Here is a 19334-nt window from a genome sequence, read left to right as displayed (position 1 = left end):
AAGAAAGTTTGTCCTTTTGCAAAAAAAAAAAAAAAATGTTTACACGGGGATCCCTCTATACTTGCTGAAAACCAAGAACAGAACCAAGAACTGAACGAGAGGAATTGCTGACCGCCAAAATGTTCCCATCCAAGAGCCCCACGCGGACATCTATCTGTGTTGTCCACAAAAGAGAACAATAAGTCAACAAAAATTAGGGTCAAAAAATAACAAAATTACAAAACAACCAAGCAAATATAACATACATGTTGAATGAAGGGAAAAATAAATGGCATGATTGGAAAATATGGCAAACACCTAAGGCTAAACTAATACTCATAAATAGCTAAGATGGCCCACCTCTCCGGATCACAAGGGGCAACAATGACTCAAACAAAAGAGGTACAAAGAACAAATAAATTACAAAGGAATCACAATACTATAGCATGCATCTTCCGGTGTCCTGAGTAAGAGAGAAACAGCAAATGGCATTACCGAAATATGAAGCACCACTAAGGCTAATGCTAATCACATGAAGAGGAAATTGCTGACCAAGAGAGCCACGCGGACAGATGTGAATTTCCAGCAAAGCCATTGCCATCCAATACCGAAAGACCAAAACGCCCCTCAAAGGCACAACAATTACAATATAACCGGCCCATTTTCACTGTAGCAATCCGAACTCCCACTTTTAGTATAGTAAAGATTTACAAGGATCGTTAAAAGGGATAACTGCAGAAACCTCCCCTAAGGTTTCTGACACTTGCACTGACCTCCCCTCTAGATTTAGAAATGGCATTCAGCACCCCTGAACAAGAACAATTCATTGCAGAAACCTCCCCTGAGCCTTGATGTCCCATTAAAAAATTATTTATAGAAGTGAGATAAGAAATTTCTTCCAATTTTGCCCTGATCTTGCTTGACAATTAGTATTAACAAGGGAGGGGCATAGGCATTAAGGATCAAGCAAGTTCAGGGGGTATAAATGCAACATATTTTTCATTCCAATATCTAGCTTGGTTTGATGAGTGTTTCAGAATTAAATGCAATTAAATTTCAAATTTACCCCTGATATAACAATTCTTATAAAACAAAAGAATTACACATACGACAAATTAACATCTCCATAATTGTAACTACAATAGTTATTAACTTTTTTGATAAAATATAAGAAAATCATAAACCATAACAAAAATTAATACTAGAAAATAAATATAGTGGCTGTATTAATAAGGAGTAAATTCCCAGAAAGAGAGAGTTTTTAATCTAACTTTCTAAAAGGTGGCGATTTTTGAGTCTCTTCCCAAAGGGTGAAAAACGCATCTAAGGAATGCGTTCTTCCAAATAAAAATGCAACTTTCAAATACGTTATTTTAATTTTCATAAATTTGTTTAAATATGAAAAATTGGTTAAATAACGCATAACATACCAGCTCTTTATGGGAAACTGGCAGGTTTTGTAGTATGTTTTATACCAACTCTTTATGGAAAACATACCAACTCTTTATGAGAAAAATTGGTTGAATAGCGCTCAAAGGAAAACTAGTATGTTTTGTACTTAACATAAATTAAATATTTGAAAGTTAAAAAAAATTGCCCATAATATACCAACTCTTTATGGGAAACTGGTAGGTTTTATATTTAATGCACTATTTAACCAATTTCGTTGGCCTGTGGAGCTAATTAACCAATTAGCGCATTAACTAATTAGTTAATTAGATAAACAGAAATTAGTTAATTAGTTAATTAATTAATTAGATAATTAGTTAGTTAATTAGTTAAGCAGTTAATTAGTTAATTAGTTTAACATGCAAATAGTTTGTTAGTTTCGGACAGACAACAGCTTTAGTTAATTAGTTAATTAGATAAACAGAAATTAGTTAATTAGTTAATAGTTAATTAGATAATTAGTTAATTAGTTTAACTATGTAGAAATAGTTTGATTAGTTAATTAGTTAATTAGATAATTACATAATTACATAAATAGAAATTAGTTAATTAGTTAGTTAATTAGTTAAGCAGTTAATTAGTTTATTAGTTTAACATGCAAATAGTTTGTTAGTTTCGGACAAACAACAACTTTAGTTAATTAGTTAATTAGATAAACAGAAATTAGTTAATTAATTAATTAGATAATTAGTTAATTAGTTAATAGTTAATTAGTTTAACTATGCAGAAATAGTTTGATTAGTTAATTAGTTAATTAGATAAATAAAAATTAGTTAATTAGTTAATTAATTAATTAATTTAACTACGTAGAAATAGTTTGATTAGTTTAATTTGTTTAACAAATTAAACATTGGTTTTGATGAAAGTACTCAAACCTTTCATCTGGTAAAGTCAAATACAATTGGGGGTACTCTAGTAAATTCACACACTTTTACCTTTTAAATTGGCTCCAACTTTTTCTAGGGGAGGTTAATGCTATTTCAAAATTGATAGGGGAGGTCAGTGCAAATGTCAGAAATCTCAGTTGAGGTTTCTGCAATTTTCCCTAGTTAAAATATTGTCGCGTCAATTGTGTCGAACGATTGATGGAAGATGAGTTGCCTTGTTTCATATGAGGGCAACCGGGTAGGACAGTCAATGGTTCGGGTTTGGACTTGAACCCTGCCCAGATTCGTTAGGTTTTTTTTTTGGTGCCAGATGAGAAATAATCCCACAGCTCGGATCTGGATCATACCTGTTTATTCTAACAAAAAAAAAAAAAACGGGTTGAATAGGAAATATATGATTTCGGCCTATATCGGATCCGTTGATAGGCCTGCAACTGGGAGATCAAAATTAAAGCCGACCAGCAATATAAACCTCCAACTAGCTTTGTTTGAAATGGTGATATGGCTAGCTTTGTTTTATTTGTGTTCTCTTAATTCTTGATGGTAGATTTTAGACCATATTTGAGTTTAGTTGAGGATACACAACAGCTCAATTAAGAGGTTCACAAGAGTGTTGTAGACTAGAGGTATAAAAATGGGTGATTTGGGCGGGTCATAATTGGACAGTGGATATAATTGTATCAATTCATTTATATCCAATTAAATAAATGGGTATAAACGGGTACCGACATTTATACCCATTTAATAAATGGGTATGGGTATGGGTATTTTCAATTATTCATTTACTTACAATTCTACTTATTTTTTTAAAAAATTTTAACATGTTATTTGAGAATAAATAACGGTATTTTATTGTTATTAGATTGATAAAAAATTCAAATTTATTTGCTAAATATTCACTAATAGTTGAGTTTAAATGTATAATTATTTTTAAATAGGTATAAATGGGTGACTCAGCTCAATCTATTATCCACCAATTAAATAGGTTTAATTGGATATTCATTTAGACCCATTCAAAATTAGTGGACGAATTTGAACGGGTTATCAACTAAGAGTGCAACTGTGAGTGCAAGGACAAAAACAATAAATAAAAAAGTAAGAAAGGATGACATGAAAATTGAAAAAGAGAAAGAAAAATACTTTTACAACACTTGGGTAGACCTTTTATTTGTTGTCTTTTTTTTCCCTTTAAGTGAGGAAGTTTACTTATACTCTTATTAGGGTAAATAGTGAGAATCTATTTATATATATTTATATATATATACATATATATATATACACACATATGAAATGACCTATTTTAATTAGATTGTTTCTCACTCCTATGTGGCATGCCTAATTGGAGAGAATTAACGAGTTATGAGTCATTTGGATTCTACCCATATTGAATATTATATTATATGTTTAAAAATTATCCCTAATTTTAAAATAAATTTAAAAATAACTAATTTTATTTGAATAATATCTAAAATAACTGTAAAAAATAACTAGTCTTATCTCAATTATATCTACTTTCTATCAAATTATTACATAGAACTATAGTAAAATTCCATAAATTACTTCCTTTTATCACCATATCGTTGATTAGTATTCAAATTGTTCATCATCTCTTCCCTTAATTTTAAATTAATTTAATGCAAAAAAGAGAATTAACAATTGCTGGAAACTAAATATTTATTGATGAAAAAAAAAGATTGCTAGATCTTTTCTACTTAATTAAATATAAATATATAGTTCCAGATTTATTGTCATTATAAAATTTTAAATTATCTAAAATAATATTTATAAAGAAAAGATTATCTACCAAGTTTTTGATATGGGATACATTATTTGATATATACTATCAGATTATAATGAAAATATGTAAACAAATTTTTAAAAATTAGTAAATAATTGAACAGTTAGATTACATTAATTTTTTAAAGTTAATATGAATGAACACATAGGAATGTTGTTTAATTTTCATATTTAAATTATTCATATTTGTATAAAATCATAATAAATAAAAATAGACTGTACTAAAGCACAGGAAAAAAGTTTATGACCCGTGAGTTGGTCGACCGCTTAAATAATTTCCAAGAAAGAAGATGCGATCATCAATACAACTCACGGGGCCTGGGCCACATAATACGTGCAGGCCTACATACTGCAAGGAATAGAAATAAGGCCAACTAAATGGGCCAACTAAATGTTCTGTATACTCAACAAACGACGAAACAGCCTTCAACATTTTTTTTTTTTTTTTAGTGTAAGCGGGAGGATTCGAACACAAGATCTCTTGCTTACATTCTCTTTCCTCGTACCACCCAACCCAACCTTCCTCCCCCCAAACAGCTTTCAACATTTTTTTTAATATAAATATTTTAAATTTCAACATCTATTTTTCGTTCTTCTTTCTTCTTTAAGCGAACAATCAATAATTCAATATGTACGAAATATTAAGAATCCCATCTAGTTAGTTGTGATCCGCATAATTCAAGGTCGAATGAAGAGAAATATCCTCATGTTTTGACTTTTGAATTTATAACCTTTAAACTACTTCTAACCTGAGACTTGGAGCGTAAGTGTGGAGTGAGTAGTAGCATTGCACAATGTACCAACATACATTCAACTCTTTAAAAGAGGGTGCAGTAGGAATTTAGATATTTTTTGTTTTAAATTGTGTCAATTTAGATTTGTTGAGCACGAAACATAATTTATTTTCTTAATACTTATGTGAGTAAAGTTACATGAAAATTGTAGAGATATAAACCAAGTTATAATTGATTGGTTAGCAAGATGTCATTTGTTTATTGGCAAGTCTAAAGTCGGCCACATGGGATCAAATCCCATAATGCTAGTAATAGTAGAATTAGAAGTCTTGTGCCTTGTCATTGTAAGACGTAGAGGTCGCCTCCAGTTTCGCAAAAAGTATAGGATCTTGTCGTCTTGCTATTTGTCACCAAAAGTACTGCAGCCTCACATGATCGTTAGTGAAGATTTTCCTTTGCCTCATATATTAAATTTTTATGATTGTTTCTGGGTTTATAATTTATTATCAATTTGGTCCTTCAAAAATTCCCTTCACATGCTTGCTGATTCTCCGAACAAAAAAAAAAAAAAAAAGAAAATTACGCTCCCAAATTCCAAAATTAAAGGAAAATAACTGATAAAACACTTTGGTAGAGAGTTTTCTTTATTGCCTTTTCCCTTTTAAGTGAGGAAGTAGAGTTTAACTGATCATGGTTTGTTTGGATTGTAAGTTATTTGGGATTATTTGGGATATTTTTACTGTAGCACTTTTTGTGATGTGATGTATGTGAGATAAAAAGGTAATTGGGAAGATAAAAAGGTGTATTGGAAATTGTAATGATGATGTAAACAAATAAAACTGAGTAAATAATGCTCAATCCAAACAAAAATAAACTCCTATCCAAACAAACTCTTATATGAGCGAGCCAACATAACATAGGCAGAGCAACAGAAATAAACCCAATTAAATGGCTCAAGCTAAAATTGCCGAAAACTCTATGAACGATGGAAACATCCTTCTCCACATGAATATTTCGTTCTTCTCTCTTCTTTAAGCGAACAACCAACATGAATTTAAGGACCCCAGCCAGTGATGATTTAAGGTCGAATGAGGAGGGTGAGACTGTAAGAGCAGAGTAACTGCGGGAAGAATGTAGTCGTATACAGCAAGAAACATTCAACTCTTTTCATGATCGCCGGAAAGGGAGATTCTCTTGTGCATTCGCAAAAATACACTAAATGTTTATCAATTTGGACTATTGAGAATAAAAAAATGTCTTTTTGTAACACTTTCTCTCCCTCTAAAGTAGTTTTTTAAGAATCTAACTCTTTTTTTTTTTTTTTTTTATGGAGATGTAGCATTGAATGAATTTACATGTATAATCTTCGAATCCAAATTATTCACTTAGTAGATGTGCATTGGGATGAGGGATTTGTACAAATTACTTTTTTTAAAAAAAAAATAACAAAATTGAAAAGCAATTGTTGATTTCAAAATGGTAACTTTTGTGTTATTCTAAATAATATTTCGCTCACATTATAAATATATTTTTTAACTCCCCTTTTTATATTTTCAATTACCTATTTTTTTATCTTACATATATACCACAGTACAAAAACTACTACATTAATTATTTTAAATAATATTCTATTCAAACAGCTTTCATAACATGAAAAAAAAAGTAAATAAACAATTTATTTGGATTGGGCTTTATTTCCCCAAATTTATTTGTTTACATCATCATTACAATTTTTAATACACCTTTTTACCTTCCCAATTACCTTTTTATCTCACATACATCACATCACAAAAAGTGCTACAGTAAAAATATCTCTAATAATTCACAATCCAAACAGACCCCATGTAGGCCTTAACTGGTTTCAGCAACGTACGAGTGAAGCTTTGTGAAGTTAGATTCATGTTGTACATCTTGGGGCGCTGGGTTGCGGAAACCAAAGATATTTTTAAAAGGTGTTTTTGTGCTGAATCTCCGGGCGAGACAAGCCCCAAGGCGTTTGAACGGGGCGCAAGTGTTGTTGGGTGTTCCTCCTGTGCGATTGGGACATTTTTTGTATTATTTCTTTTTTTTATTATATTAAATTTTGATTTTACTATTTTATCTTCTTTATCTTCATTTGCTGTCATTATTATTGTTTAATAATTTTAAAGAATTATTTCACTTATTTTTTTTGGAAATGGTTTTAAAATATACAAAATAAAAGCATCTATGACTTTGTTTCCTATTTTTTCCTTTTCTTTGATCCCAAAATATAACTATTTTTTATTAGCATGATTTTAGATGACTAATGTATGAGTTAGAGTTGTGTTGTGATTTTACTTGTTAGATAATAATAATATTTTTGTAATTGTTGCCAGCCATGATGAGCAAATCTTTGGCCAACCAAAATGGGACCAGAATGGCTATAAGATCTTTGGCCGGCAACAATTTTTTGGTTATGGAGTACGACTAGAATAGGGGGAGAGGGGTTGCGAAAGAGGGTTGCAAGAGGGGAGAAGGAAAAGGGAGGAAGAATGGGGAGGAAGGAGGGAGGAGAAGGGGTGGTGAGTGATGGTGATGGGCAATGGTGGTCAAATTTTTAGAAGTATCCCATTAATATTTTAAACCTAAAAAATACTTCAAAATATATTTTCAAAGGGCACCCTAAAATACATCACTAAAAATATTTAAAGTAAAATTTTTTTACACATATTGTTATAATAAAATATTTTAAAAACAACTCAAAAAACCGCTAATACAAACAAAGCCAAAATTTAGCTTGCAACCAAATACAGGTACATATGCTGCTCTTGAACGCTCTAGAATATTATTTGAACTTGGCACTCTTTTCTTAATGCTATAAGAGGGCATGGAAGACTGCAGAACACAAATATTTGCATCTCCATGATGTGTTTCCTATTTTATTTGGCCACAATGAAATTCCATTGGAATGAGGGTGTATGCTGCCCCCAATTCATCAGGTTCTATGTTCAGGAGCTTGCTTTCGTTAAAGAGGTAATGTCAATAGTAGAACCCAGCGCCGTAACCTTCATAACCTCAATTTCGAAAGTGTCGTAACGGCGGAAAATCTCCACCACGAACAACCTCGAAATGAACCCGATAAAATCCTTCCCAGCGCACTGTTTGTTGTTGACAGTGGGACTCTCCGTTTCAGGTCCGTTAGACCACAAAACATACTTCAGCAACTCCTCCCCTCCACCCACGAACCTGTCCGGCACAAACTCCTCGGCCCTCTCAAAAATCTCTGGATCCCTGGTCGCAAAGGGTTGGTATCCGAATAACATCTCCCCCTTCTTTACCTCAAAACTGGCATCGTGGGACTCAATAGTCAAATCAATCTTAGCCTTCCCGTACTGGTAAGGCACCGGAGGTTCGATCCTGAGAGTCTCGTAGACAACCGACTTCGTCAGAGGCATGTTCTCGAGGGCTTGCGTTGTAAGAGTGCCACCGGCTGACTTAATAGCTGATCGAATTTCTTGGGCTAATTTTTTGTGGAGTTCGACTCCAGCTTGGCCGATCCATTTCATCAGGTTGGGGAAGAGGACTTTGATGCCCCCGAAGGTATTGAAGCACGTAGCAAATACGAGGTTATGGGCCGCTTCATCACGTGCGATTCCATTTCTCTCAGCTTCGTCCAGGACGAACGTGGAGTTCGCGTTGATAAAATCGTAGAGTTTTCGGTAATCTTTTTGCACCAAACAGGGTGGGAAGGGGAAGGTGTGTAGTAAAGGGTCTTCAATAAGCTTAGGCAGCCCGAGTGAGGCAATGGGATGAAGAGAGAAAAGGACCCATTTGTTGATCAACTTAGGCCCGTCTTGGCCGAGACTGGAGTCTGCCGGGTCGGCGCCGTAGTAGGCTCGACCTAAGAAGCGAAAAGCTGCTCCATCTTGCTCAAACGTGACCCTGCCTTTAGCGGCAAATTCCTTGTCTATGCTGTCAAACAGTTCAGTGTAGCTTTTATGGAACTCGGGGATGACATGGTCTTTGCGGTTGGAGAGGAGGAAAAACAGGAGGTTTTTAAGCTTGGTGTGTTTTGGCTCGGACGGATCGAGATAGGAGAGGATACGGTATCCGCCAGTGAGTTTAGTGGAGGGCATGTAAGTCCCAGTGAAGAGGTTTTTCTTTTCGACTTTAGAAATGTCGAAGAGGACAGGGAAGCTCTTTCCATCAAGCATGACGATAACTTTTGAATTGGAAGAAATGAAAGGACCAGGGGGCATGTTGGATCTGAATACGGTGGATTTATACTTTTCCACCCGGGTGCTGAAGAATTGGACTTCTCCTTGGTTGTAAAAGTAGTCCAGTCTGTCTTTGATTGGTCCTATGAAAGGAAGCCCGTAGCTACCGGGGATTTCCCGAAGTGGCAGCGGGGCTGTGGTTTTTGGCTGGGGTGACACAGGAGTCGCCTCCTGCTGCTTTGGTGACGTTGTTTCTGATGGAGGTTGGAGCAAACCTGTGGAGGAAAGTGCGGCCATGTTTTGTTTACCCTGGAAAACTTACCAGGAATGAAGCTTTTTTTGGGGGAGGTGGGTGTGGGGGAGTGGAGGGAGCACTGGAGAATGTACTTGGCGAGTAGTGGATTGCTGCGCATAATATCTGTAGAATGCCTCCTTTTATACACACACACAGCTAGCTACCGCTAGATTGGCCTTGCAGGAGTAGGTACTAGACAGGCACGTTGTCATCGTTGGGTATTTTAGGAAGCCTGGTCATTGAGAGTAAATTGATTGGCGTTTCGTACTTCTGACTTTTGCACGTCGTTGAGGCCTGGTGGAGTCGTGAAAGGCAGGCGGGGATGAATTTGAATTGATTTTCTGCGGATATATTTCTCGTATTTGCTTCATTTCGTACCCTGAACCAGGGTTATTAACCTCAATGATTCAGCTTTTTACCGGAAACTTCAAATGTGGTCCAATTTTTTCAAGGGATAATTTCAAAAACCTCCCCTGAGGTTTCTGACAATTTCACTGAACTCCCTTAATGTTTGAAAAATTATATTTACCTCCCTTGATTTGATAGTTTTAGTAAAAAGACCTTAAAATAATATTGACTTGGACAATTTTTTAAATGAAGATCCAAAAATGCCCTTGTAGAATTTGTTTTAATTTATTTTCCTATACAATTATAAGATTATTTAGTATAATTATAAGGAAAATGTGCCAAATTTTTCAAGTCCATATCTATTATTTGATAAACAGTTATAATAATAGTTTTATTACTATGATATGATATTTTTAATAGTATTTTATTATTGATTTAGATTTATAAGATAGAAAGAAAATTTTGAAATAATTCATTTAGAATTTATAAATTTTTGGAGTAGTGGGATTATCATAATTTAGTAGTGTTTTTGGGCCATTTCTTTTTGATTTATTATTAATTTTAATACCAAAAAATAAAAAACAAAAATCAGCAAAAATATTGGATTACATATAAAATTAACTCGTCAAAAAAATCACTAGTTTGACATTTAATTATAATAGAAACCCAGAGACAATAGTGGTAGTTCTACAATTTTATTGGTAAAAAATTTTAAATAAAGCAATAAGAAGGAAAAAGAATGAAAAAATAATTTTAAAATTCATTCTAAGTATAAGTATACCAAATAAGAGAATCTCATTAAAATATTTAAGGGTAAAATTATCATTTTAAATGATAAGGGAGGTATGTGTAATTTTTTAAATCTCAAGAGAGGCTCAGTGAAATTGTCAGAAACCTTAGGGGAGGTCTCTGAAATTATCCCTTTTTCCAATTCTTCCCCAACTAGAGATTTTGTACTTGAAAGGGGGACTTCAAAATCACTCTCTCGTATGACGGCGATTTCAAAATTGCCACTCGAGAATGCTATTTCAGGTTATTTGTTTTCAATCACCTGTGACTTTTGTTTGCTATGTCCTAAAGTCGCCCTTTTAAATGGCGGTTTCAAAGTTGCTACTTGAAAATGTGACTTCGAATTTACCTTTTCAAACTAAAAATTCTCTATTTTGAAAAAAAAAATCTAAAATGTAGACTAATTTCAAATTTTCTAATAAACGTTAGATTATTTGGTAAAAGCCCCCCATTGAAGTAGCGTGGAACCCAAAAAGATAAATTTCGTGTAATTATTGTTTATGGGAAGGCAATTTACAAATATATACAAATATTAATATATTAATCGCTTACCACAATAACAATGCTATCAAATTTCAATCTTCTCAACTGATTAATAATAAGACTCCCTATTTATAAATTAGATGGCGTGGTGAACAAGTCTTGCACCACAAGAAATTTTCTAATAAAGTATTAATTACTAAACAATAAATTTACCATAACTTGATTCCATTCCAATAGAATTACTAACAATATAGACATTGATATTTTTTAGGTTTGATTTAATATGTCAACAAGTGGTCCCCCCACACACAAATAAAAAACCCAAAAAACCTCCAAAAGGGACAGAAAACACCAAACACCCCACTAAACTAGTTACTCTCCTTTCTTTCCTGTCTATCATTTGTTTATGCAATTTTATCTTCTCTCTTATCCGTTCTCTCTCTTTTTCCCTATTTGTTTCTTAGTCCTCGAACTCTAGCTTTCCTTTTACTTAAACGAAAATTTTTGATCAAGCATAAAGCAGTTGACAGTTGGCAGAGAAGCAAACTTTTGCATTATTGTCTAAAGAAACGTAACAACTGCACCGCTGGTGACTTGAGTGGTTGGGACCATTTTCACTTTTTTTTTTTAAATTATTTTTTTTTCAATTGCCATAAATAAGTTTTGAGATCGTTCGTCCATTGTCAATTATTATTCAGCCATCTCCATCATTGAAATTAAGTGCTTTTAGGGTCGGCAAGGGCGCGGAAAGTCCAATTTCAGTTACTAGAGGTTTTTTATGATGGCTTATGCAACGGCCCAAACATGCATTTCTAATTAGAGGTTTAATCAAATGATTATTCAAGTATTTTGGTTATTAAAATTTGGTTCATAATCGGCTATGTTTTGAAAAGATCTGTATCTAATACCAAGCCACACATCAGTCGAGGTATAACTAATAAGTTTTCTTTTTGGATTGACTGTCCTTTCAGCCAATTTAACCCGTGTTTACCTTAGAGAAATACGAAGAACAAAAGCTACAACTGTAAAATAGTATATATTTTAAGTTATTAACTCTTGACTCTTATAGTAGTAAGTGATAGTTCTATTAAAACTAGTAATGTATTATTGAAATTTTGTCGATTATCAACTAACTAAATGGTAACAATATCCAATTAGTTTCTCGGACATCAAACCGGAGAACTAGTAACCAAACAATCTATAATGGCTTTTTTTTTTTTTTTTTTTTACTTAATCGAACAATTGATTGCATTATATCTATTATATTTTAGTCCTGCGTTTAACATCTGAAGTACCCTCGACACGTTTTCCTCGGATACCTCGTTTCAGGATAACGTTGAAAGGATAGGAGTAGATATTTTCCGTCGGAAACGTGGAACGGATAGGACGGGAGTGGATATATCCTGTAGGACTCGTTTGTTTCGCTGGTTTTAGAATCGTTCATTTTCACTTTTCACTTTTCAGAAATGACAAAGAAGGAAGGTTCGTGAACTTTGGGGAAGCTGAAGCTGCATAATGTTCACATGTGATGCAATGCACCGGCGGATGATGATCGTATAATCTATTTTAGAGCTACAAAATGCATGTTGGCGCAAGATCGGCATGCATCTTAATTGTTCAACGTTAATTCTCCAGTGCAAATCAGTACCGTTTATTCCTGGGGAGAAACGGATCAACTTTCTGCAAATGCACTGAATGACTGGCTCTCAAATTCTCAAATCCAGACCTTTTCTTCCTCTGTGAGCGACTTTTAGTCTCTCAGTGTATGTATGCTCTAATCCATGATCATAATTGAACTAGAACCTACTGTAACTTTTTGCATATTAATATATATATATATACACACACACACATAGACAGAGAGAGAGACCTTTCAATGTCATTAGCATCTAATAGTATAAATTCAGAAACCTTCCCAGAGGTTTCTCTTAATATCACATGATACCTTTAAAGTTTTAAAAAATCACTTACCTTTCTTACTTTTGTTATTTGTGTAACAAAATTTTTAAAAATCCTAAACTACCCTTTCAATTGCTAAATAAAAATATTTCTAAACCACTTTGTTTACTCCAAGAAGACCATCACTTAAAAAACAATCTCTTGTAGTACTACCACATCATAATGCTATACCCCATAAAAATATAAATTTTAAAAAAATAAAAAAGATATTTGAAAAGAAATATACTTGCACCAATTTAACTCTATATGCTCAAAACCAATTTCTTATGAACTATTTTTTTTCAACATCTTCTCATTGCCCAAACCATTAAATTGTACAAATTATTATAAAAATAACTTAAAATAAGCAAATAAATCATAACCTACTTTATCACAATCACAAAAAATAAAAAGATAAATAAAATTTAATTTATTTACAAATAAAATATTGTATAGTCATCCAAAAAATGAATAAGAGAGAATGATAGAGGAAAGGAAAGGAGAAGAAAGTGACTTTCGTCTCTTTTTTTTAAAAAAAAAAATTTGACATGCATTTATTTGATATGTGAATTATGCATCAAGTTAGGATTAATATATTTTTTTACATTTATTAGGGGAGGTAAGTGATATTTCAAAAACCTCAAAGATGTCAAGTGATAGTAGGAGAAACCTCAAGGGAGGTTTCGGATGTTATCCCAATTAAGAACCAGTGGAGTGGATTGGCTTCTTTAGCTGTTGTCCACTTGTAAAGTTGTAATACGATGGTTTCGGATGTAATAGATTGGCTTCTTTAGCTGTGTCCCTTTCTCTTCCATCGTCCTCCCCATGCATGGTCCAGAGCTCGCTAACACATTAACACTACTACGGTCAGTTTCCTAGGTGCATCTGGGCCAACAAGCAGCTGCTACCTTATGCTCAAGTAAAATTTTTTTTTTTTTTTTTTTAAATTCTGAAGAAAACAGGAAGTACTTGGTCGATACCCATCAATATTCCTATTTTAACCACCTCTTTTCTTTGTCCATTTTTGAAAAATTTTCCCCTATTGGGTTGACTACTTAAATATGCTTTTCCAGCATCGCCCGTATTTTCTTATCCGTTAAGGGCAGGGCAGCTCTCAGCTTGGCTCGTAAAATAAGGATTGAGGACAGGTGATTGTCAAATGTCAATTTTTCCAGGTCACTGGCAAACATATCTTTTTTAAAGAGAAAAAGGGTCAATAATGAAGTAGAGGACGACATGCAACACGTGATCATGCGTCTCTTCAAATGTGGAGTAGTTGTTTACTTTTTTTATTTTAATTGAACAGTTAATTTAACTTTCTAGATCAAAGCATCTGGCGTCTGATAAAATAAAAAAAAAGGGGTCGCCGCATTTGCATGTTCAAATCTTAAAAAAAAAAAAAAAGTCGCCACATGGCGCGATTGTGTATGTGGATTAAAAAAAATATTTTTCCCCATCCTGCTGGAACCATAAAAAAGGCAACATAAAAATCATATTTGATGGTCGCCACACTTTAAAAATACAAGGATTTTAAGTAGGTAAAACGACTCTGTTGAGATATTTTTTAAATTTAGTAGTAATATTTCTAGACATTCGACCTACTTTTGCAATATGGACCATTGCCATAAAGTTTTGAAAGGATGGACCACTGCAATTAAATGCGTCCGTAACTTAAATTAATTGTTTTGGTTGGGCAGTAGTTATCAACTTTTGTAAAATCATTAATTGTTTACGGTATTGGGCCATGCCCAGTTGGGACTTGGCCGGTCCTCTCCTTGCTGATGCAGTTGGGCCTAATGGAGCTTGATTTTTGTCCTTAGAATTCGATAAGTAATAGGAAAATTCTATCCTTTTAGAGTACCATTCATTCCTTATTCTCAATAAGGATAATGGTCTAAATTTTAAATCCTTGAAATTGTTACTATAATCTAATAATAGTCAATAATACTTATTTCACCATTTAATGGTAAATTTAACTTGAAGTTATATTCCAAAAGGGCAATAGAAGCTCCCTAGGTTATAATATATTTCAAATCGCTAAAATTTCTAGTAGGCATTTTCTATCAATACCGGGAGCAGAGGTGGAAGAAGGGTCAATCTCATATTGCAGCTAAACAAGGAGTAACTACTGATCCACTCAAGTGAAAAGAAAACAAAGCGTTATATAGTTACTCATATGTTTAGCGGATTAATCACAAGAAGTCCCGTCAAGTTTGGTGTATTTGCAATTTATCTCCCAAATTTTATTTTTCTCACTCAAAGTAAACATTTAGTAACGATGTTAACAGATGACATCAAAATGACAATAATGTCGTTCCTATAAATAATAATGAACTGACATAAATGTCCGCAAGTTCGGATAGGATATAGCACATATATTTCTCACCAGTTGCATAAAGATTTGGTTTATCCATTGACGATTATAGATAAAAATATTTTCGTATTTCAATTTATTTGTCTAAAAAATACAGAAAATAATTAGTCTATCGTAGAGATCAAACATTATAATTTGAATATCCAAGAAATCTATTTCCTCGATTCCAAGAAATCTATCGTAAAATATATCCAAAAAAATTAGTCTAAGATCTTCTTAAAGGTACTATTTTACCACATCCTCCAGGGATTTCTTGGATTGGATCTTCCATATCGTGTGTTGAACAACCTCTACAGGAAGAGCAAGAAAATGAAATTGAAGAAACTTGGGACATTTTTTTTTTTTTTTTTCTGTTTTAGTTGCAAATGTTATGAAAGAAGGAGAGAGGACTTTTTCATGTGATGAATGATCGAAAGAAATTGGAAAACTTTTGGAGGTCGCTTCTTTATAGAACATGAAGAGTGCCATTTTCATAAAAAATTTTAACAATTAAAATGGAGGTTATTTTTATCAATTGTAATGTTTTAATAGTTCATTTGCTAAGGTGGACTGACAAAAGGGGTAATTGACTTGTATGTTTAGCATTTTTGGTGGCATCAGTCACCTTACACGTGGCGAACTACAGCAGCCGGTGCACTAAAACGCAGAAAGAACAGTCACAAGAGCGGCGGCGGAGTGGGGTTCATAGGGTTTAAGGACGGCCTTCTCCTTCCTTAAACCCATCAATTCACAGCCTATATCAGCTGCCTACTTCAACCCCCGGCCACTATTTAATTCATATGGAATTGCAATCAGCGTGTGGCTGGGTCCACAATCAACTCTCATTCCCTGTAATTTCTCCATTTCATCCTCGCAAAGTAAGTAGATTTCTGGCGTCTCAAGAGTTTCATTTTTTCACCCGATACTAGTTCAGAAATTTATGTCCTTGTATTATTTTCTTTGCTTATAAATTCTCAATTTTGCAATAAATTTCTATTTTTAGGCTCCCCTTTTAGATTCAGCACCAAAGAAGCAGCTCAACGCCTCTGTTGCATTCTCAAAGCAAACTCTTTTGTTACAAAATGAACTAAAATGTATGCTTTCTCATTCCTCAATTAGACGCTCAAATGAGGGGTCTAAAATTTCTTGTAAATTTTGTTTCAATTAGCTGTGATCCTAAAGGATTGGTTATAATGCAAGCTAAAATTCTTCTTTCATTTCACCCTTTTTTTGGGTATTCCTTCAGTAAAATCGAGGTTTAGGAGCAGGAATGTACTGTGTGCTCTTAATTCTGAGCAACCTCGAACATCGACGTCTCCAAGAAGGGAGCCTAGAGATGCACAGGTGAATGCAATTGACGGGTCGGAGCCATTTCGTGGTAAACCGGGTTCAGTTTCTTTTCTGGGGCTCACTCACCAATCGGTTGAAGAAAGTAAATTGGTATCAGCTCCTGTGGAGGAAAATGTAGGGTCTTTTGTTTGGGTATTGGCCCCTGTTGCTTTGATCTCATCTTTAGTGCTCCCGCGGTTTTTTCTTGGCAATGCTGTTGTAGACCTCTTCAGGGATGAGCTCCTCTCAGGTGTTATTATCATGAATATCTGGTTCTTGCTACGCATAATTCTTCATTATTTAACATTTCGTGGAAAAAGGGTTGAATTACTGTGATTAAGAAAAATTGTGAACTGCATGGATGGAATCTATACCCTAAAGGTATCTTGGGAGATGGTTTGTAGTAGGATTCCAACAATATACGTGTGAATCACTTGTAGCACACTGCTCATTGTTGCCTCGTACTAGACATTTTAGATAAGGTTATTGATAATCTTGTTCTGTGCACAAACTTTATTGGGTTTTTGCATCACCATTTATTAAAAATTCTCTGAGTGACTTAACAAAGTGTCATAAAATTGTGCTTAGAGGTTAAGCTTTGATCAAAGTTATTTAAAGTCAATGGCTGAAAGTTGAGGTCTAGGGATTGATGTGGTGGTTAATATTTCTGAAAGGTACATTTTTTTTCATTAGGGTGGTGAGTTTCAATATCATATTGTAGTTAATGAGTGGTAAATCAAATTATACTGATCCCACTTTGTTGTACCCTGCAGAAACATTTGGGATTCCAAATGAGATGTAGAATATGCTGATATTGTAAATTGTGCTCATCTTCAGTGATTTATGAACTTGGTTAAATTACATTGGAAAAAATCCTGTTGAACTAATTAGCTGCTCATTGACAGAATACTTAGATTCAAATAAACATCCTTCCGGCTATATTGCTAATAGGAGAGCAGTAAACTGCCTACTCCACTTGCTGGCCTAATCTGGTAGGAGTTGGAAATATATCCTCCATTTTGAAATAGTTTTCCTAGTTTGACATGTAAATAATAGTTTCAAAAGAATAATAAGAAAGCATGTGGAGTCTCGGTACTTTTTTAAGTCAACCTGGAAGAATCTAGTATATTCAAGCCAGTGCTTTTTTTTTTTTTTTTAAAGGATACAGTACTGCCTAAGAGGACTCTTTTGTGATTAAAACATTCTATTAAGAAGAAATGAAGTTTAATTTTGAGGTTTTACCTTTCTATGGATAGTTGTATACCCAGTCTATCTCCAGCTGTTGCAGGCAAATAACCTTCAGTCTAGGGGCAGAAGATGAAATAGGGAAGATGCTATTCTTCGCAGTTCTCTTATTTGTGTTTTTTAGGTTTAACTTCGCTGTTTATGATTTTTCAATGCTTAGGACATTTTGGAGCAGATTTGTATTTGCATCTGCATGATGTTTCATTATACTTCATTGTCAAAAGCAAGCATTGATGAAGTTCCTTTTGACTGACCATGCAGAAATGATTTCATCACTCGCTTCTGAAGTCATGTTTTATATTGGGCTTGCAACATTTTTGCGTGTCACTGACCACGTCCAAAAGCCATATCTGCAATTTAGTGCAAAGAGGTGGAGCCTAATAACAGGGCTTAGAGGATACTTAACCTCCGTTTTCTTTATTACGGGCTTTAAGATTTTTGCCCCTCTCTTAGCCGTTTATGTTACCTGGCCTGTGCTTGGCTTACCTGCATTGGTGGCAGTAGCTCCCTTCTTAGCTGGCTGTTTGGTGCAATTTTTATTCGAAAAGCGTCTTGAAAGCCGCGAGTCCTCCTCCTGGCCCCTAGTTACCATCATCTTTGAGGTATGTGAAGTCTCTTGTAATGGATTGAAGATATCATTTTGATGGGGAATGGTGTAGTTTGGATTTCAGGTCCTCAAACTGTGTCATTGCAGGTTTACAGGATCTATCAGCTTACCCGAGCAGTTCAATTTATTCAGACCTTCATGTTTGCGATGAAGGATGCACCCATTACCCAACAATTGCTAGAAAGAAATGGTGCATTGGTTTCTTTGATAGTGACTTTCCAAATATTAGGTGTGTTTTCCCTGTGGTCATTGTTAACATTTCTCCTGAGGCTGTTTCCTTCCAGACCGGTTGCAGAGAACTATTGAAGTATGGGGAGGATTTGTTATCATTTCACTTTACCCTGCTCTTGTGCTTACAACTCAGGAGTGTTGTATGGCAGTTCGCGGAAACTTCTTTCAATCCGAGCGTTAGGCTTAGTGCCTCTTCCCTTCCTGTCACAGGTTATTAAGGGTACTTGGCAATTTTGGCAGTCCACAGTTGTTTACTTCTTGGTTCACTGTTTTCACACAAATTTCCAGGAAATCGGCGTCCGAGAAAGAATGAACGATCAAAAATGGTTTTCGCTCAAGCAAGAGAAAGAGACAAATTGTTCTTGTACGATCTAGAGAACAAGTCAGTGGTCATTATCAGCTATAGGTTAACAAGGTTTTAAATTTTTTGGTGGAATAACCAACGAATATCCCTTTGGAAAAAGCAGTCCTCTTACTTTTCATGTACAATCTCACCATCGAGCTTAATAGCTAACAAGATTCAATCTCTTGTCATTTATTCTCTGTTTGTCTTTACCCGAATGATCAATCAATTTCGCAAAGACAACCATGCAGAAGCTCAGAAGTATCTAAATCAACCAATCGAGTAAATCGATTAACAGGGTGCAAATCAAGCTTGAGCAGTGTTACTTGAGCTCATGTGTTTTGTGGCC

The 19334-nt window shown here is 34.2% G+C and overlaps 2 protein-coding genes across 2 annotated transcripts; one reads left to right on the top strand and one right to left on the bottom strand.

Annotated features, from left to right (window-relative positions):
* Positions 1-7540: 7540 nt before the first annotated feature.
* LOC113750102 (allene oxide synthase-like) lies at positions 7541-9447 on the bottom strand. The gene has a single exon (XM_027294036.1). It carries the CDS (start codon positions 9319-9321, stop codon positions 7816-7818), a length of 1506 nt encoding a protein of 501 aa, XP_027149837.1. The 5' UTR covers positions 9322-9447; the 3' UTR covers positions 7541-7815.
* Positions 9448-15883: 6436 nt separating this feature from the next.
* Positions 15884-19180, top strand: LOC113750863. The gene is made up of 5 exons (XM_027294796.1): positions 15884-16108; positions 16234-16324; positions 16477-16809; positions 18066-18406; positions 18499-19180. The coding sequence occupies exons 1-5, from the start codon at positions 16031-16033 to the stop codon at positions 18715-18717; spliced, it is 1062 nt and encodes a 353-aa protein (XP_027150597.1). The 5' UTR covers positions 15884-16030; the 3' UTR covers positions 18718-19180.
* Positions 19181-19334: the final 154 nt, after the last annotated feature.

The sequence above is a fragment of the Coffea eugenioides genome, chromosome 10 (genome assembly GCF_003713205.1).
Source record: "Coffea eugenioides isolate CCC68of chromosome 10, Ceug_1.0, whole genome shotgun sequence".
NCBI classification, from domain to species: Eukaryota; Viridiplantae; Streptophyta; class Magnoliopsida; order Gentianales; family Rubiaceae; genus Coffea; species Coffea eugenioides.
This window is presented reverse-complemented; position numbering and strand designations above follow the sequence as displayed.